Source organism: Coenobita brevimanus, chromosome 71 (genome assembly GCF_032717465.1).
Source record: "Coenobita brevimanus isolate Jiangsu-jjx chromosome 71, ASM3271746v2, whole genome shotgun sequence".
Taxonomy (NCBI): Eukaryota; Metazoa; Arthropoda; class Malacostraca; order Decapoda; family Coenobitidae; genus Coenobita; species Coenobita brevimanus.
In genome coordinates, this window is record NC_137024.1 from 39169117 (window position 1) to 39190991 (window position 21875).

Sequence of the window (21875 nt, forward strand, 5' to 3'; positions counted from 1 at the left end):
CATTTTTCAGCCGCTTCACAGCACTCTTCACATGTGCGAGTGTCACGTCTACTGGCACTGCATTCCTTCTCTGCACACCCCCAAAACCAATCATGTTTACTTCTGCTCCGCTCTCTCTATCCTCATTCATCAGGCTTTCAAAATATTCTTTCCATCTGGTCCTTACTTCATTCCCATGGGTTAATAATCTACCACTTACATCCTTCACATCATCGCATTTTTTTCCGCTTTCACTTCTACATTTTCGCACCTCTTTCCAGAATAACTTCCTATTTTCTGAGTAGTTCACATTCATTTTTCTTCCTAGATCATCATTTACCTCCTTCTTTTTCCTCTTCACTAGTCTCTTTACGTTGATCTCAATATATTCAGTTCCTAGATCATCATTTACCTCCTCCTTTTTCCTCTTCACTAGTCTCTTTACGTGCTTCTTCCTCTCAATGTATTCAGTTCTTATTTCAACTGAACCGATGTCCTGTAACCACTTTAGCCATTTCTTCCTCTTTTCCACCACCGCTCTCTTAACCTCCTCATCCCACTATACCGTACCTTTCTAGTTTGTTGTTACTCTTGCCACACCACACACTGCTTTAGCATTCCTAACTAAGCAATCCCTATATGCATTCCATAGGCTGTCCAGATCCATTTCATTCCAATTCACTGCTTCTAACTCCTCCTTTACTTTGGTCCTGTAATCATCTGCCATTTCTTTGATCCTCAGCTTCTCAACTTTCAGTCTTTCTCCCTGACTGCTCCTCTCTCTCCTGATCCACCTCACTCCTCTCAGCTTGAACTTGCACACCACAATCATATGATCTGACAGACCTCCACATCATCTTCTCACGGCCCTCGTATCAGCAACCATTCTCATCATCGACCTCTCTATGAGCATGTAATCAATCAGGTTTTTTTCAACACGATCCCCATTCGCTCTATACCATGTATATTTATGTGCATCTTTGTGTTTGAAATACGAGTTACAAATGTATAACCTCGTCTCCTGACACATATCCTTTAGTTGCTTCCCATTCTCATTTTCTCCTGGTACCGTATTCCATAACAACCCATTAATCTCATCCATAGGACCTGTACTTACTCTTCCATTCATATCCCCCATTACAATCACTTCATAGCTCTTAGGCATTTCTCCCACTACTTCATCCAGCTCATCCCAAAACCTGTCTTTCTCTCTCGCACTCCTGTCCTCACACGGTGCATATGCTACAATCACTGCCACCTTCACCTTCTCAAACTTGAACTTAACATATACACCTCGAGCTGACACATTTGTAGACCCTCATTCCACTCTGCCACACCTCATTCATCAACAAAGCAACTCCTTCCTTGCATCTTCCTCGCCCATTCATTCCCGATCTTACACATTTCACACCCTCCCATTCCTCCACTTCACACCCTTTTATCTTTGTTTCACACAATGCCATCATGGCATATCTCGCACTCTTGAACGTATTCACCACTTCCACCCTCGTGCTCTCCTCATTCACACCTCTCACATTCCACATGGCCATGCGAGTCTGCCCATTTGGTTGGGGCCCTGGGCAGGTATTGGAACCTCCGAGGCTCTCTGAAACGACTGCCATGATTAAGTGATTTTGGATAGGGGAACCTGGGGGACACTTAACCCTGCCAGAAACCCCAGTTATATGGTTACCACTCAGCATAGTACATGGTTTCCTGGGTAGAGGAAACCATTTGGCTTGTCACTCAGTGTAGAGATCATACGGCATCTCTACACTGAGTGAGTGGATGATGGGCATACCCAGATACTTACAAGGGCAATTATTAAAAGAATGAATGCAAACAGTGCCCCCTGCCAAACCGAGTTTTATGTCTAAGACACATGATTCCCAGCTAAAGTATACAATGACTAAAACTGTAACTCAAAACCAAGTCGCACAGTTTCCAAATCAAGTAACACTGGCTGAGCCTGGTGGAGAATCTCCACGATGCTTGAAATTTGGTACACGGTGATGTCATGGAACTTAAGCCTTAACTCAAAAGGCATTGCCTCATCCATATCACTCCCCTACAGTTTCACCTAACACAAGCTGTCACACTATCTACAACATGCAGTTAGAACTCTGGTCCGTCACCTGGTGTTGTGCAGTGAAATATGCTATTGTCCTGTACTGTACTGGGAAACGGCATAAACTGGTGCAGGACCTACTCGTGAGCATGCAACCCTTACCCTGACCAGATATTCACAAGAAAGTGGTTAATGTTGCTTGTGAATTTGATGCAAACAAGTTCATGACTCACATGATAAAGAGGAAATATAAGAAGGCTAAGGCTGCAATTTGTAAGAGACACATGATGTTGTAAGAAGACTAGAGGTGGATAATGTGTTACGGTAATAAAGAGTAAAGAAATACTGAAGAAAGCCTAGTGTGAGCATACTCTGCCTATTAATGGCATTCAGTTCTGTGAAAATGTCAAAGAATTTCAGGCAAAGTTGCACAAATGACAGATGCACTCAACCTGGGAGTTCTCTGCAAGCAAAGCATGGCTGAACCAGTTTGTCAATAAGTTTAGGCTCCACTACAGATGGGTGCATGCTCAAACATCTGCTGATACCAAAGTTACCATCACCTTTCCTCCTGGGTTGAAGAAAGTGACAGATGAAGATAGCTACAAAATGGCTCACGCCATCAATACAGGCATACCCCTGTTTAACGATGCAATTGGTTAAGTAAAAACCCATCACCAGGTGGGGTATCGTATCTCGGGGTAGCTTTAACATGTAAAGTATAGGGATGTGTTTTTGAGCCTTGGGTTTCCCCCCCAACCAAGTCCTGAATCCACCCATATAAGTCTAAAAACAAGTTTCTAGCTAACCTAAACCCTCCAAACAGCTTTAAAACAAGCTAAACTAAGCCTAAAAGCCCAAAAGTCAAATCTGAAAATCATCAATTATAAATCCTGGAAAATACAAACTTGGTAAACTGTACCCCAAAATGTTAATGATCACCCCACGTATGACTAAAACACATTAATCAAAGTCTAAAAACAGTTTATAAATCAACCTAAACACAAAGTGCAAGTCTAAAATATCATCAAAATCGGTAAAAAAAAATAAAAACCCATCATTAAACCTAGGTCTGGCCATCGTTAGGCAGGGTAGGGTGGTATTTCTACCCCCATCACTAATCTATGGTATCGCATATAAGGGTATCGTATATCAGGGTCTGCCTGTACTGACAACAAGACTGGGCTATTTCCAAAATACCTGCCTACCTGTACTTTCTAACACAGGAAGGGAAGCAGGTGCTGGGTTTCAGATCAGCAAGGGGTACCTTGCCAGCTTGTTATGTCACAGCAACTGGTGACTGTATGCTCAAGCCACCTGTCATACACCATTTCATCCATCCATAGTCAATAATGGATGGGATCATAACTCAAAAGGATAGGCTAACTTGCTGGTTTGATAATTTGTTTGTATCCATGGCAGATGATTAAAGGAGGTAGAAGTTAATGTTCAACATGGTGCTGACCCCGGAAAAGTGCTCCATGCAGCTGTCCTCCTGCATTGGAGGGGTTCTCCTTAACTTCACATAACGACTCGATGATACAGTCTCTAGAGTGAACAAGAAATCACATCAGTAATTAACCCCTAAATGCCGAAGCACATTAATGTACGTGTTGACCACTTTAGCCCTCTCAGCCAAATCACATCAATATAGCGCGCCTTGTAAAAAAAACTGCCTGCACATTGTTCCGCCCCGATTATAATGTATATCCCTTCAAGCCAATAAGAACTAACCCCTCCAGCCTCGGGTTGGGTGACCTGGCCACTCTGGGGACAGGGGGGGGTCACCCCCCCCCCTCTTGGCCCACCCATTGCCTGAATGTTTCGTCATCTGTCACGTAATAACCCTCTCTGAAGACCCTCCTACCTCCGTTTGCCCCAGTAGGATGTCGTTAGTCAAAGTTTACTCCTTCCCCAACCACAAGGCCCATTCCATCCCCCTCCAGCCCCCCACCTTCCCCCCCTACCTTGTATACGCCTATCTACCCTACCCCCTCCCTCCCTTTCGGTCCCATACAACCCTCCTACCCCCAGTAAACCATCGTGTGATAGCGAGCACGCAACTTGGCTAGCTTTCCCCCTCCACGCCTCCCCTCCCCTACTCCCCCCATCCCCAACACATGTACATGTGCCTTATATGTATTGCCTTGATGTTTTTTTTTTTCCTGTACCTTTTCGTACCTGAACATAATAATTCTCTGTATACTATTCTATACATGCAATCACAGGCATCTGAGCCCCAGCCCCCCCACCACCACCCAGTCCCCTCCCCCTACCACCACCCAGCCCCATCCCCCCACCATCACCCCTCCACCTCAATACATCTATTACTCCCCATACAAGAATTATCTCCCCACACCTGCTTGCATGGTTGATATGCTAAATCACATAGATTTTGTTTGTTTCAACTAGCCAAATTGGTTGTTACCGCAAATGATCTCCCAACACATGTACATGTGCCTTATATGTATTGCCTTGATGTTTTTTTTTTTCCTGTACCTTTTCGTACCTGAACATAATAAATGCTTCTCTGTATACTATTCTATACATGCAATCACAGGCATCTGAGCCCCAGCCCCCCCACCACCACCCAGTCCCCTCCCCCTACCACCACCCAGCCCCATCCCCCCACCATCACCCCTCCACCTCAATACATCTATTACTCCCCATACAAGAATTATCTCCCCACACCTGCTTGCATGGTTGATATGCTAAATCACATAGATTTTGTTTGTTTCAACTAGCCAAATTGGTTGTTACCGCAAATGATCTCCCAAGGTTCAATGTACTCGTTGTGGGCCTTCTCCCTGATCAAATTTTATCTCCCCATACGTACATACACATCTGTTTTCATAGTACACGTAGTTGGTCAAGAACAAAGTAAAGTGCTCTACTTTGATGAGAAAAGATGGTTTTATCCAACCTCCATTCCTACAAACCTTCTCCCCACAGGGTACTTTATCTCCCCAAAAGCAAGTAATCTCCCCACACCCTTGGTGTTACATATGATATTACAATGACCTATTTCAGTAATAGATATAGTTATCAAAACTACGGGGGCTTTCAAAAATTTTGGGGGGTTACTATTTTTTTTTTTTTTTCAACTTTCACCCTCGATTATGCGGTAACCATTAGGCCTAGGGGGGTGCCGATTGCACTATCAGGTGTGTAAATTCTTCCTCTTTAGCCAAAACATAATGATTTTCCTCTTGGTGAAAGTAAAAAAAAAACATCCCTGAATAGCGGCTCCAGTGGCAGACGAGCCAGATTGAATTGTGGTATTTAGGGGTTAAGAGGATGTTTCTCAAGACCATCTATGAGCAGCTGCAGCAGGTGACAAACAAGAGGATGGTGCAGAACCTGTAGGTGGAGGAATGGGGTGGAGCTGAGGTGGACCTTGAGAGCACTGATGTGTAAAGGTGGAGGTCAACTGCAGTGCAGACCGTGACGCCATTTTGAAAGTCCTTCAGTCTATAAGACACAATTGCCTACCTTGTTCTGGCCTAAAGAATATCAGTGTCAAGGTGATTCAGCATGGGTTACAAAAGCTCCTGCCTCACATTCATCTAGCTGAATCACTCACCTTGATCATCAACAATCTTTTAACTGCTGCTGAGGCAGCATACCCATCTCAGGGGAAGGATTTGCTCAATCATAAGGTATGATATGCACAAGTTAGCTGAGATGAAGTCAGACATATGTGTCAATGGGGTCATCAAGTAAGTAAACAAGGAGAAAGCACCTCCACCCTCTAAGGATGCAGCAGCAGAAATGCTAGCAGAACAAGGGGACCTACCACTTCAAAATGACCCCAATGACCACAAAATTCTTGATGGTGCCAAAGAAAAGCTCTTCAATATGTATGACATGGTAGGCTATGAAGAGCTCAGTGATGAATACACTGTCTTTTGGTTGAAGAAAAGTAAAGTTCTCTACTAGTGGATCAGCAGTAGACCCCTACAATTCATCACAGTCTACCTTCTGTCTCTACTGTAACCAGCTCCACTGTTCTCACTTTCACAGGGTAACATGGGATCAACCATCCACTACTCCACAAAACTCCTCAGACAATGATGCCAGTTATTCTGGGGGGGCTTCCTGCCAGCACCACCTAGTGGAGGTGCAAAAGAGCTGGAGGTCAGCCCCAGTCTCAACTACTTACTATAGCCAGTCATCATTGTCTATCAGGGTGAGTACCACAGTTTGGTGCTGTATGCCTTCTTAATCTCACTGTTTTATATCAAATTTACCTCTGAACAGTATGGTATAAATCTTCTTTAAAAAGCATATCAGCATGCATGTATGAGCAATACACTGGTTCTAGGAGGGAAGTGGGGGGTTAGGCTTAAGATTTGGTTAACATAATAGCTTTTATTATTATAATGGATTACTGGGCTCAAGATACACTGTTTCAAGTTATACTGAATCCTAGGTTAACCTATCAGCCATGTAATTCAAGGAGGGGGGGGGGTCACTGCAATGAAAGAAACTAATATGGATGATTAGAGAGGATGCAGAAAGGAAGAGGTTGCACACATCAAACATTTACTTTGAGAATCCAAACTGAAAAATCACTTAAGAGCATAAAGCTGCATGTTGCCTGCAAACATCTGGTGAATGGAATAGCAAAGCTGAGTGGGATGTCTTTACGGTATGTTATGAATGTGTGGAGGTAGTGGGAGGCTACTGAAAGTTATCGTTATTGAGTAACCCCAGGCTGTCTGGTCAAGCACACCCATCAACCACAAGCAAGCGACCGAAGCCACTCCCAGGTACTCGAGCCCCGTGAGGGGCCGGGGGGGTTTGCAGTGGTTTGGCCCCCATGCTATTCACCTCTTCTCTTTGACAGCCTCTGGGGGGTAGACCCACGACGAAGACGTAGGCCACCACACAGAACAATCCTAATCACACTAGACATTAGCAAAGCTTTTGATGCCATCCCTCGCCACAACCTCACAAACAAAATACTCAACACAAACATGCACAATAATACAAAAAGATGGCTGGTAAACTACTTAGCAGGCAGATGTGCACACGTAACATTTGCCGGTCAGTCTTCTAAAATCAGAAACTTCACAAACGGCATCCCCCAAGGATCTGTTTCGTCCCCTACACTCTTTAACCTATACATGCACGACATACCCACATCCCACACACCACAGATACACATAGCTTCCTATGCAGTTGATATAACACTTACATGTACACACCAAAACGCAAACACAGCTGCACACATCATTAAACCTTACCTCAACACACTACACGAATGGTTCACCACAAACAGGCTCAAAATAGCCCTAGCCAAATCTACAGTGACTCTTCTCACAAACTAGACAGCAGAACACAGTCACATACCACACCTCACCATAAACAACACTCCCCTACCACACACACACACACCCAAAATCCTTGGTGTAACATACAATACATCAATGTCATTTAAACAACACATCACAAACATTAAAAATAAAATAACACCAAGACTCAATGCCTTGAGGTCACTTGCCCATACAACATTCGGACACAACAAAGAAACCACCACCACAGTATACAAACAATACATACGTTCAGTGATCAATTATGCATGTCCTGCCTGGGCTTCTAACCTCACCAAAACACACTACAACACTCTACAGACCATACAGAACAAGGCCCTAAAAATAATCACAGGCAGCACAACTACTACATCCACAGACCACCTACATCAAGAAACCAAAGTCCTCAAAGTCAAGGATCACCAAGACATGAGAGGCACCCAGTTTCTTGCTGCAGCCTCCACTACAGTACATGGCAGCACATCCATCCACACCAAGGAACATCAAAACATCACCCAGCACACGATACCATACACAAATACTGTCATCTCTCCCCCCTCGCCCACCTCAGACCAGCTTCCAGAAGCATATCCACACTCAGATCACTCGCCGCTCCATTCAGTCACTTAGACAACACACAGCTGCATGCACGGCCTCCTGACATCCACCCTTCTGAATCCTATCTTCCTCGAGAAGACAGGGTCCACCTGGCCAGGCTGAGATGTGGGCACCATCCAGCCCTCTTAAGCTACCAGAAGAGGCTGGATGACTCCATCGCTGATGCCTGTCCAGGATGCAACACAGAACCCCATACTATTAAGCACATTATGGAAGACTGCATTGCACACAATCACCTACGCCAACAACACAACATACACTCTTTGAGAGCTCTGCGGGAAAGCCCGGTCTCGGCCATGGCCTTCCTAAGGGACTCGGGGCTGTTCGGCCAGACTGCCTAGGGAACAACTACTACTACTACTACCACAAGCAAGCAACTGCCCTTGCAGGATTGTCCCATGAAGCAAAGTGATCCTTTGTGGAAGAGTGTCTCACCACAGCGAGAAATGGGGAAGAGTGTGGAGGTTTGGTTCACCCAGTTAACAGGGGGACCACATAAGGCTTCATATCACCATTATTTGGTTATGTGTTAATCACCCGGCATTGTAAATGGTTTCATGGGTTATGGGAAACTATCTGGCTTGCTCAGTTTATAGCCACCTGAAGTGGAGAGGAGTAATAAAAAGTGACAGGAAAGATGGAAGACACAGGAACAATGGAGGGCAGGCACAGAAATGGAATGATAAAAGCAAAGGAAGAAGTAGGCAGTACCATCTACCACCAGCTACTGGTAGTAGTAATGGGAAGTTCTTCCTGTGCATGAAAGAGAGACCGAGTAACAGCTCTGAGGTGAGAGTTGAAGTGAAATACAGTACTATCATATTGTCATGTCACTATACTTGCCGAACGTGTACAATACAATATACTGAAGGTGTTATTAGAGGGATCAATGAAAGAACAGAAAACATAAAACAGTGCTGGCTTTTGTCAGCTGATAAAAATTGCTTGGCAGTATCAGAATGTAACCTCAAAAGTCCTAGCCATCCTTTAGTCCTTTAGGGGCTATGTAAGCCAAAACTAAGAAAATTCTAACTCCCTCAAGTACAACAGCTACATTCCACTGTGTAAGAGCAACCAGTGCCAATCAGCACTCTGTTAAACGACAAGCGTACATTGGTACTTTCTACAATTACCGTATCAAATTCATTCACGTTCGCACATTACTGGATGCTTCTTGGCATTAATCATTCACATAATGAGTCAAAACAGGGTCACAAATTGGAAGCTATGAAACAAAAAATTAAAAAAACCTTATTATACAACAATAATATGTCATGCCCTTTCTTAATAAACAAGAAAACTGGAACTGTCTAGTTATCACATAGTCCACTCACTCAGTTTTGAAGTAATGAATATATCTTCTCTGCTAAGGTTAAACTGTGGAAGGTAGTGATGAAGAGCTTCACCTAACTCCTTTTCATTGCGGTACACAGCAGCAGTATCTGAAAGCAAGGAATATAATATGGTTAAGCCTCCTTTAAGGACACTTCACTTAAGGCTGTTTTATTATCAAGCTACTGATGAATAAACATCTATTCTCCAATTAAAATTGCTTGTGACTCATTATTAAGGTGACCTGAAATCAGAAATGAGAGTGTATTGTGCAGTACTTCCTCATTTGTCAGTCTGTCTCCCCACATAACTCCATATGCTCCTCTCAAATAACTCACCTCCACTGCCCTCACTCTTGACTTCTGTCCTTCCAACAAGGTCCGTGGTTCACTTCTATGTATCAGAGTTGGTATCAAAATACTGTCATTCAGTGACTTCTTCACTTCCATGCTCGCTTCCCTGTTTCTTATCAGTGCTTTCAAAGAACCAGCAACCTTTCTTCCCTGTTATACCCTTTCAAACCCTTCACTCCCCAAACTTCCATCCTTACTCATCACATTACCCAAGTACTTAAATGCACTCATATTTTCCATTTCCTCAACATCCAACCCAACTTCACTGTACATCCAGTGACTTCATTACTCTCAAAGACCATAACTTTACTCTTCCCTACATTTACCTTTAGGTTCTTTTTCCTACATACACTTCCAAACTCATTTACCATACCCTGCAGTTCTCTTCATCTTCACTTAACAATACAGCATTTTCTGCAAACAACAGTACAGGGAGCTTCCAAACGCTGCTCTCTCTCAAGGATGCTCCGGCATCCACTGCCCTACCTTGTATCTCTTTTGTAACCCCATCTATGTATGGATTAAGCAACCATGCAGACATGACACATCCCTGTTTCAATAATTCACTAAATTCACTGTCCACACACACTGCAGCCTTAACCCCTTCATATATACTCTTCATGTCATTCAACAACTTCCCATTTACTCCATATATTCTTAATATATTCCATATTCCTTGTCTATCCACCCTGTCATATGCTTTATCCAAATCCATGAAGGCCACATACTTCTTCCCCTTCTCTAGAAACTTTTCCACTAAAGACCTAAGAATGAATATTTGACCTCTGCAACCTCTTCCCTTCCTACAACCTCCCTGTTCTTCACCAACTAATTCCTCTGTTATATCCCTAACTGTCAGTAAGTATCCTACCCAAACACTTTTCCTATAACACTAAGAAGACAAATGCCCCTGTGATTACCACACACTTCATTTTCCCCTTTTCCTTTGTACAGGGGAATATCATACCTGACTTCCAATCCTCTGGAACTCTACCTTCCTCCCAGGCCAATCTGCATACATTCCACATCCATTCTACAACTATCTCTGCCCCATGCTTCAGCATTTCACCATACATTCCATCTATTCCTGGGGCTTTCCCCATTTTGACACTCTTCACTGCTTCCACAACTTCCATCCTACTGATTTCTTCCTCTCTTCTCACCTCCCTCTTCTCCCAGCCATTCCCCAGCCACCTATCTTCACATCACTTTCATTCTCTATGTTTAACAGTCCCTGACAGTGTTCTCTCCTGCTCACTTTTTCTCCCTTCTCCACTAGCAATCAACCATTTTCAACTTTCATTCCCTGACTAACTTCTTTATCACCCAGTCTTACTCTCTTTACCTCTTTCAAGAACATTTTCTTAAATTCCCTCCACTTTACACTCAATATCCTTCCAAATTCCTCATCCACTCTCTTCTTACTCTCTCATATTAATCTTTTCACCTCTCTCTTCCATCCCTCAACTTCCTTCAAGTCTCCATTTCCCATCCACTCAGTATATGCTTTCTTCTTTTTAGGCCACAGCTTGTCTCCTAATGCAATTTACCATAATTACTAGGAATGGGGAAAATCAAAGCAACACTCTTTGACCACAAAGACGACATTAAACACGTGAGAATGGAAACTCTTAATGCAATTTCTCCCTCTCTATGAACAACACCCCCAGGAATAGTACCTCTTTTGTTCTCTCTTTTTAATGTGTCCAGCTCTGGCCACTGACTTGACAGCCTGGGCCCTGATATCCAGCAGTCCATCTACAAGCTACATGCCTTTACACATCACCATCTTCATAACTAATACCCACCTTCTTACTGAGTACATGCCTTATTCAGAGCTGGTGTGGGTACAGTATTATTGGAAGTGTTTTTATGGCATGTAGGGGGGGCTTATTCAAGATTTTTTTTTTTTTCCCACTCTCATCTTAAATGTCGGGACCAACTGCCTAGCCCAGGGCTCCTACGCTCCTCATGGGGCAATGTAGGATTGGATGATGGATTTTTTTTTTTTTTTTTTTTAACTAAATTAAAATTGTCAAACTATTCCATGTCCCTGCCTGGGACCAATCGCATGTCATTTTGAACGAACACCTTTTCTCTAACCATCTAATTACCACCAACCTCTTGTTCATACCTATATGATCATATTTTATCTCAGCCATTCACATTTTCTTTCAGAGCACTTGCTGAGATTTGGAAGTATCAACAAGCTGCTTGTAAAAGAACAGTCAGGGTACAAAGTTGTCACATACTTATTTCAATACACAGAGTTTTCAGTATCCTATATTTAATCCTTTTAGTCTTTTGCGACACTCAAGAAATACTGGGTACAGTACGTGGGTGATATTCTTTATCTCTGTATTTTTTTCTTCTCCCTCTGTCTCATGTACTGTATACCAGGAATGTTGAGTTCCTAACAAACTAAAAATGTAAACCTAATATACTTTCCGGTAACTGTAAAAATGAAATTTATGTAAATCTAAAATCGTTTTTAGTAATGGTAAAAATGATGTTTTATATGTTGATAGTTCTTTTAGATGAAATATAGAAATCATATTACTCCCTGGAATGTAGAGCACTGTACTATAACTACTATTGTGGTTCACTAAGTTTTGATAACTGTCCATGAACAACAGAGCAGTACAGTACTTTTACAGAATCTTTTTTTTTTAAAGACCACAAAGCAGAGAAGCCAGCCAACTAATGCCACAGATTTTTTTGCTCAGTTTGGCAAAACTGCTACTTTACATGAAACAACAGGTACAGATAATGACTGAACAGTACTAGAACTGACCAAAAGATCTATAGCCTGCTTCCAATGCTGCCTTCACCACTGAGAATATCAGATCACAGCCACGAGTCTTGTAAGTTCCAACTGAAAGTAAATATCAGGTATCAGTCATACTTATTATATGGTATACACTATATTGTATTGTACTTCTTGTCACATGATATTTGTGATATGCTACTATAATACTGAAAAAAAAAAAAAATCATAAGAGTGCTAAACCATCTTGAAGCACTGTTTGATACAGCGTTCAAAAGCCATATAAAATTATTTGGTGGTCATCAAGAGAAAAGAAAAAAAAGTTAATGGAGAGCTGCTGAGTGCTATTAAGATGATAGTAATGCATACCAGTATGCAAGAGTAGGTGGGCATGTAAGTAAATGGTTCAAAATCAGTGTTAGCAAGAGACAAGGTTGTGTAATGCCCTCACGGTTGTTCAATATATACTGTATATGGATGGGGTTATGAGAGGTATATATATTAAAAAAAGAAAAAAAGTAATGGAGAGAGGGATGGCATTGGTAATGAACTGAGAAGCAAGGAGTATCACAGATCTGATGTACTGTATGTAGACGATGCAGTGCTACTTGCAAATAGCATACAAGAGCTTGACAGACTGGTGCAGAATTCCACAGATGTCTGTGAGTGATATGCCTTGAAAGTGAATGAAGATAAGAGTAAGGTGATGGTTGCTGAGAGAGAAGGTGACTCCCAGTGATATTACAAAGAATGGAGAGAGTCAAATTGGTGAGCATGTTTAAGTAGATGGGTGCAGTGATAGAAAAGAGATAACTATGGAAAATACGTGGTAAGCAGAGTGGCACAGGGAGGGAAAGTGACTGGTGCTATGAAGGCCCAAATATGAAGGAGAGGTCTGGGTGTGGCAATTGTGAGAGGCTTGCATGGAGGAGTTCTGCTGCCTACTCTAACATATGGGCATGTGACTGTGGTGTGGTAAGGAAATGAGTAGTCAAGCATAAGAGTAGTGAAGATAGGACTATTAAGGAATGTGTGCTGACTGTGGATAGTGGATAGGATAAGGAATAATGTAATTCATAAAAGATGTGGATTCAGGAAGTCTGTGGACACCAGAGTCGAAAAGTGTACTTAAATGGTAATCACGTGGATAAAATGAGTGTAAATAGAATGGTGAAAAGCATAATATCTGAGCAAGTTTTAAGGTGGTGGGAGACATGGTAGGCCAAGAAGGTGGATAGATACTGTATGATTAATAAGTGAGACAAGTATGGAAGCTGATCAGGCTAGACAACTGATGACAAGTCAAGCTGTCTAGATGAATTTTGTGTGGAGACGTGTATGACCAGGATCAGGCACCCCCTTTTAACTTGACAGCCATCAGACTGACCCTGTCAGATGGGCTGATGTGAAGCTTTGTAAAGCATAAGTTGTACAGTACCTATACAATGAAGCCAGAATTCTAGGGGTGTGAATAGTGAAAGGATGGGATGGTGGCCCATTCAACTGGGCAAACTTTGGTTAGTACTGTATTTCACTCTATTTTTTTTTTTTGGGGGGGCTCTCTGGATGCTACCTCACCCCACCCTTGGGTAGGAAAGTAGGTCTGGATGATGATGATGATGATGACGACGAATGATGACGATGACAATAATGATGATGACGTGATTGTTTCTAATACCATCAGTTCAAGAGGTTTTCTCTAAGCTAAATTAAATTCTAATAGCAGTCATAAACTGCAGTCATCAATGTAGTGAATGAGGAAATCAATTACTTTAATCAAAATTTATCTACAAACAATGGTTCCCAACCTACGGGTAAGTACCCACAAGTGAGCAATTTGGATGTTTTAATGTGGGTAACGGGAAGCTGAGAACAAAGGTGATCATATCAGGATAAAACTCCTACGAAATTCTGGGCAAAACCAACTGTATAAAGCTTAGACTAGTGAATTTATAATATATGATTTAGACTTAAGATGTTTTCAAATTAGAGATTGCAATGTTGCATGAGAGGGCCACAAATGTGTTACTTGTTTAACATACTCTCATAACTGAATAACCTTAATCTTTCTCTCCATGGAGATGGTAAGTGTTCTATTGACCTACTGGAGAAGGTGCATGTATTCTATGATCAAATTATCTTCTGGGAAAGAAGAGTCAGAGTACAAATCCAGGTAATGTTTAATGAACTGAACAATTTAATTAGGGAGGAAATAGGTGCATCTTGAAAGGTATTCTCAATCATCTCTTTCCCTGGATACTGCTCTAGAAAGACACTTTCAAGCTGATTCAGAATCAACCTAATATACATGGACTCAACAACTTTTTAAGCTTCCTTGCAACAGTACAGAAGATGCACACCCTGAACCTCCAAACAAGGTATTCTCAGTCATCATGCTCCCAGGACACTTTCAAGAAGAGTTAGAATCTAGCTGTTATATATGGATTCAACAACCTTCTATGCTTCCTTGTAACACCAAAGAAGATGCAGATCCTGCAATGGAATTGTTCTTAAACTGATATTTGATTCAACTCTCAGAGTGCAATTTCTGGAAATCACTTCAGCAAGCTTTTAGATCACTTTATTGTCAGAACATCCTCTTCTTGCCAACAGTGCTTTGCTCCAACTGTTTCCATTCACCTTTACATATCACTGCAATGCAGACATTTCCTTGCAAAAACAAAGCTGTGTGATGGTCTGTGTTTAGAGAGAGTGTATCCCCCGAGCTAGAACCAATGGACCATATAGCTCTGCAGGGCAAGTAGAGATCCTTGGAGTGATTGCAACATCTCTCACTAGAAATATGCTACCCAGGCTTAGGCTTGAACTGCCAACCCTACAATTGTGAAGCGTGAAGAATGATTTTTTATGCTCTTTCTCAAACGTATCACCAGGTGACTGATAAACAGGTTAATAATTATTCTACGGTCTGTCCTCATGTGGATGTGATATGAAGCATTAGGAGAAACATACTGAGGTGGTTTGGCCTTTTGGCCACGTGGAGAGGATGGAGAGCGAGAGACTGATGAAGAGAGTGTATGTGAGTGAGGTGGAGGGGGGGAAAGGGAGGCCAAGGATGAAATGAAGGGATGGAGTGGAGAGGTATATGAGAGAGGGAGGTGTGAACTGGGAGCAGGGCAGTGAAATGGCGGGGGACAGGGCAACATGGAAGCGAACTGTTTGTGGCCATCCCTTACGGGATTGAGGCATCTGACAATAGATAGATAGTTTGTCCTCACACTGCACAAGAAGTTTATTTTTCCAGAAGGCTAAGGCTTTAAGAATTTTAAATAATACGAGAATGGTCATGTGTATTTCATATATCTATGTGGAATTGTATCAATTAAAATGTTATAATATTTCTTCATACCTGGAATACTTGTTTCGGGTAAAAAAAATACATTATGGATTGTGAATTAAAAAAAAAAAACAACAACAACAACAACCCCTTAACATACCATTTTCTTTTTTAATAACCAACATTTATCATAAAAATACTAGTATTTACAACTGACGATGTGGGTAACACCGGAGTTAGAAATGGACAGGAAGGGGGGTTGACTCCTACAAATTCAATGAAGAAACATGGAAATAGATTTTGCAAGAGGACCCACCACAGGTCATAAAAGAACCCCCTCAAAAAAGATGTGTTCATTTTTGTTATGACGGATATATTTACTTTAAGTATGTGACCATTCAGAAAGTAAATAAAACATAACCTTTGTAAGTTTCATTCTGAAAGTTCACAGACAACAATGCAACCTATTAACAACAATGTTCAGCACACTGTGAAGAAGACTGAAACTTCGGAGTTCATACCATGTCCCAAAACTTATAACTGATGATTTTTAACCACTCTAGTTTCATTCTGTGGTACAGTGTTCTGTTAAGGAAACACTTGAAATATGTTGACTCTATTGCAATTTTTTCTTTTTATCTCGGTTGCGAGAAAATGTAGAAATACACTTCCTTAGAGCTATATGATTAAGGAGAAAATACGAAAATGAAACATGTAATACATGTGATACTGGGAATGATGCATCCTGAATCACTGAATAGTGCTCTGGTATCCATTACCCACTGTATATGACCACATACTAATTGAATTTCAAAAACATTTACCAAAGTGGGCTTACAACACCCAGCTGTAGAGAGTTCCCACCCCCCCAATCAAAGGCCACCAAGGTTGAAATTGATGATCCCCCGAATACAGTGAGCTATTTCAGATACTAGGTAACATAGACTTGAAGCTAGCAAATGGGTTATGAGCTGGAAAAGATTGAAAACCACTGTCTAATAAGAATCTGTCCTGCCTTTTGTGAGTGATTTTCAGAAGTGACGGATGCCCAGTGGCAGACTGTGGTCACCTAAGGCAAGCATTTTTTGTTGTACTGTACTGTATAAAATTCTCAATTCTGCAGGAGAACTCATTTTCTCTGTAATGTAGCCTCACCTCTGGCCCCTACAACTCACAAGGCATGATAGAGAACTGGTTGTTAAAATTTTCAACTTAGAGTGCTACCGTCCAACACATCATACTGACCAAATTATCCCTACTAGCCCTAAAATCATTACCCATAAATATAGCATTTCCATATCCTACAAAGATTCAAGTAAAATGACACATTAACATACTGTACTATCACAAAACGTACATTACTAGGTATAAATTATACTGTACTTACGACCAACTAACGGCATAGACACCCCATTGGAGAGTATAACTGTTCTCTGCATCACTTTCTGAAAAGGTGTACTAGTATGAAACTACTGAAATGATACTACGAGGTTATGCATTTGAAATCACTGACTATAATTAAACATATGGTATCTGGACTTTACAATGCCCCTAGATTAACTCTTGCCAAGTCACAAACCTTACAAGGCAATAAAGGTCTGCATGGGCCAAGCTAAAGCCTCATATGAGGCAAAATTTAGTGTTTATAAAACAACAGCTCAGGGGAGATAATTTACCTTACAAAGAATCACCCTCACAGGGACTTTTGTTTCCCCTACTTATGAAGTACAGTATACAACATGCCCACAGGGAAAGAAAAGGTTACAGTTTAAGTTAATGTCTTACAAATCCTCACACACATTTGTCAAAAATTAGTGAAATCAGTAAAATAATACTCGAGAAAGCTATGGAAGCAAATAAGGCTGGTATTCCCTAAGATCACATTACCAAACAATGCCAAGTAAAAAATGTAAGCCCCACCTCATTAACAACATTTATTTTCAAAACTAAAATTGTCCATTATCTAAAGTGGCTATACAAATCAATGAAAAATAGCCCTGTAAAAAACACAAGTTAAGATCTCAGTTGGATTGCATGATTATGCTAGAATAATATTCAACAATAACTTACCAGTACTATCTGAGCAGGGTAACCATGCTAAAATACTGCACGTCCTATTACCCACTGCATATGGGATCACGATGGCTTAATACTGGATTCCTGCCATGAACTAATCTTCCCAATGAAACTATGCTTATGTAATTTCAGAGTTTCTGATTTTCATATCCACCCCAACTGACCTGTTTGATGTCCCCTCCCTCTCCCTACCCCACTGTTAAAGAGGGGGCTTGTGGGAATTTGAAGATTTAAATGGTAGCAACCATCATCCACTCACTTGATGTAGTGCTGCCTACTTTTTCCTTCACCTTTATCATTCTTTTTCTGTGTCTAACCTCCTCTCTACCTATTTCTCCCATCCTTCCTGTCACTTTTTATAACTCTTCCTTCCTTCTCAGGTGGCTGTATATTGAGTGACAAGCCTAATGCTTTCCTGTAAGCCTAAAACCATTTACAATGCTGGGTGATAACCACATACTCAACCCATGCATGTTACCAATGCGTCAACATGTGAGCTGACAGAGGATTAGTACCCCTTCCTGTAAAACAGCTAGCTCAAGTCAAAAGACAGCCCCTTGTGGAATTATGGCATTTGACTATAGATAGATAGAAAATCTATCTGCCTTCCTCTCTTCCTATTTCTCCCATCCTACTCAAAGTCAAAAGACAGCCCCTTGCGGAATTATGGCATCTGGCTATAGATAGATAGAAAATGTGTCTGCCTTCCTGTCTTCCTATTTCTCCCATCCTTCCTGTCACTTTTTATTACCCTTCTTTCCTTTTCGGGTGGCTTTACATTGAGTGACAAGCCAAATGGTTTCCTGTAAGCCAGGAAACCATTTATAACACAGGATGATAACCATATAGCCAACCCATACGTGTTCCCTACGTGTCAATGAGTGGGTTGATGGAGGGTTAGTGAACCTCCTCATAAAACAACTACAGTAACTCAAAGACAAACAGCCACCCCATACAGGAGTATCACATCTGGCTACAGATAGATAGATATAGCTATAGGCAGATGTGTTACTGTTGTTGCTGGGTTCCCTGCATGTCACTGAGGCTGAACACTGCAGCAATAGGGGAAACTGACTGCCCTCACCAGATTTCTGGTGAGGAGAGTAGAGGAGATTGACCACCCTGGCAGCTACACTCCTGGTGGGTGAGGCACCTTGCAAGAGCAGCAGTGCAGGGGCACCACACTCCACCTGATGGGATAGTCGGGATGCTTTGGCCCCCAGGAGATCCCCGAGAGGTTGTGCCACTGCAAAGAGGTGTTCCATCAGCACCAGGGTTTAAAAGTGGGGATAACAAGAGATTTACAGCATAAGAGAAATTTGAAAACCCTCAGACCACATTTTAAAAATCAGGGGAAAAGCAATGTTTCACTGGCAAAAGGCAACCTGATGACCTGACTTGGCCTGACCTAATCTAACCTAACCTAGGCATCCTCATAAATAGACAGTCGAGAGAGGACTGACTGCACACTCTGAGCACTGGATGCCAATGATGGACTAAATTCAAACCCATGATGGACCCTAGGCTATGATGGAAGTGGACTGAGTGCAGTGATTGGTCAATGGAAATTGTTCGCTTTGTTCGCTTTTTTAGTTAGTTCTTTTTACGGGGTGGGGCACTAACCCACCACCAACCCTTTTAGTCGCCTCGTACGACAAGCAGGGATACTGGGGGAGTGTTCTTGAACCCCCCTACCCCCAGGGGGTCAATGGAAATTAAAAAGCCATAACTAAAAAATGTAACTGGTTCTTAAGAACTGTGTGGAGCACCCCCAACAATCTCTTCAACACTGACACCCTTAACTTCATGGAAAAACTCAATCAAAACACAAAAAGTCAAGTCTGCTTTGATATTTTCAAAACATTTCAGAAAAATACTTTACAAGCAGGAATAGGCAGGCACCTGTTACAAGGAGACACTATGGAGAATCTAATTTTGAATATTCATGAGGGATCTGGCCTGGCAGGATACGAGGGAGCACCTCAGCTGGTAAATGACTTCATTAACCCATTCCGTGCCGTATATATACGGACAAACCAATAGTGTCAAAACTGCCGAGTCCGTATATGGACTAACTCATAGTACCCTACATTGCTGAGTCTGTATATATAAGGACATGGTTTTCCTTCCATTTTGCACGAAATTATTTGAGTCTTCCCTTAGTGTCTGACAGAAAATGGGATGACAAACACCCTTCCACCAATCTCATGCCTTATACCAATATTCAGTACTGTAAAAAAAATGTATAAATATATATATATATGAAAATACTTCAAATTAGCATGGAACCCCAACTTCCCATCATCATAGTATCGACTCTGAAAGCATTACATACACTAGGTTGCGTTTCCACGTTAAAGTCCTCTATGCATCCACCTGCTCCACACTACGATGGACTACCTATCCACATCAGCTGCTTACGATATCTGAAAGTAGCCATCTGACACAAATCTGGGTCATGCTGTGCTGCAAAGATATTGTGCTTACTCCTGACTCCCAGTTGAAGCTGGAGAACTTCCAAGTGATGAACTAACCGATGGTGGTGCATAAATAATGTAGGGAGAATAATGTAAGAAACGTGTGATTTACTGTACCTAATGTGACTATGTGCAGCATGAGTGTTAATGCGAGTGTTTATAGTGCCTTGTACCAATATGATATGGAAAAAAAGATGTGAAAATACGTAAAATTGGCACGGAACCCCAATTTCCCATCATCATAGTTTCGACTATGGCCGCGTTATGTAAACCAGGTTGCGTTTTCATACTGTGAGTACTACATACATCCACCCACTCCACACCAAACTGAACTATCTATCCACATGAGCCATGTATCTGAAAGTAGCCACCTGATGCAAATCTGGCCGCGCTGGACCACCACACCTGTGTTCGGGCAGAAAATAGCCAAAGTGAGCACTTTTACTATCACTAGGCTTAGTTTGACCACTTTTCCAGTCTATTTATAAAAAAAAAAAAAAAATAAAAAAAATAAATAAATAAAAAACTGAAAATAGCCAGCACTGTGCGTCACACAGCCTCTCAAACCCTCAGCACTGGGGGGCCAAAAAGCTGACAAAAGTTCCGGTATGGAAAGGATTAAACCAGTCATTTTTGTTAAAATACTGTATATATCTTTAAAAATGAAAATGACAACATACTGGCACCAACATTCATCTAAAATGTACCAATTTGGCCAGCAGATGCCAACTGCTTCCATGTTTTATTTATGAGTGCTATACCACTGTTCCTACTGATTTCTGAAACAAATTTGGAAAGGAGAGATCTATCTACAGAATACAGTACTTCACAAACAATCAGGGAATGTATGGGTTGAAGCCTAATATAACTCAGATTCTCGGGTTATGACCCAAGAATACAAACCGATTATCATTCCTAATACAGTCCAAGGAGTAGACTGTAGCACCAGTTGAGCAAGGCAGTACTTTCAAGGAGGATAGAACGTTGATGACAGGGAGAGCTGGAGCTCCTATTTCATCAGCCCCCAGGACTATTTCCTGACCATCCCCCTCTACTGAACTTTTTCAGTGTTTCAATAACACAAAGAGTAGGCCACCATGCTCTCCAATACAAGTTTCTCTAATTGTCAACACCAAACTACATGTACATTACACACTACACTTCCTTTTCCTTATTTTTTCTAATGACGTCTAATAACCAAGCCTCAGAGTTCCCAGGGGGGGGGGACTATAAATGCCCCAACTATCTGCCCTTCTCCCATTGATGACTCTATGAGCTGCCTGGAACCAATGTCTGACTCACTTCTTCATTTCTGCAACATTCGTGGCCTTTCCTCTAACTTTCCCTCTGTTGAGCACCACATCTCCTCTGAAGCTCACCTTCTCTTCTTAACTAAGACTCAGCTGTCTGAGGCAACTGACAGCAAACCATTTTCTGTATTCTCCTACTTTCTCTATACTCATTTCAAAGCCAAAGGTGGCTGTTGTGTATACGTATGCAACGACTTATCTTGCTCTCATGTTCCAGAACATGATTCTTCTGAATTCTCTACTCTGGCTTTGGTTTTAATGCCATTCTCTGACTAAATATAT

General features: G+C 41.7%; 1 protein-coding gene across 1 annotated transcript in view; it reads right to left on the reverse strand.

Moving 5' to 3' along the window:
- Nucleotides 1-21875, reverse strand: part of LOC145406846 (putative oxidoreductase YtbE) — a 79319-nt gene that overhangs the window by 44602 nt on the left and 12842 nt on the right. The window contains exons 2-4 of the mRNA XM_080277955.1: nucleotides 17118-17175; nucleotides 12460-12540; nucleotides 9315-9422 (exon numbers count right to left, since the gene is read on the reverse strand). Of these exons, the coding sequence (XP_080134081.1) occupies nucleotides 9315-9422; nucleotides 12460-12540; nucleotides 17118-17169 (241 nt within the window). The 5' untranslated portion in view covers nucleotides 17170-17175. The remainder of the gene's footprint in view (nucleotides 1-9314; nucleotides 9423-12459; nucleotides 12541-17117; nucleotides 17176-21875) is intronic.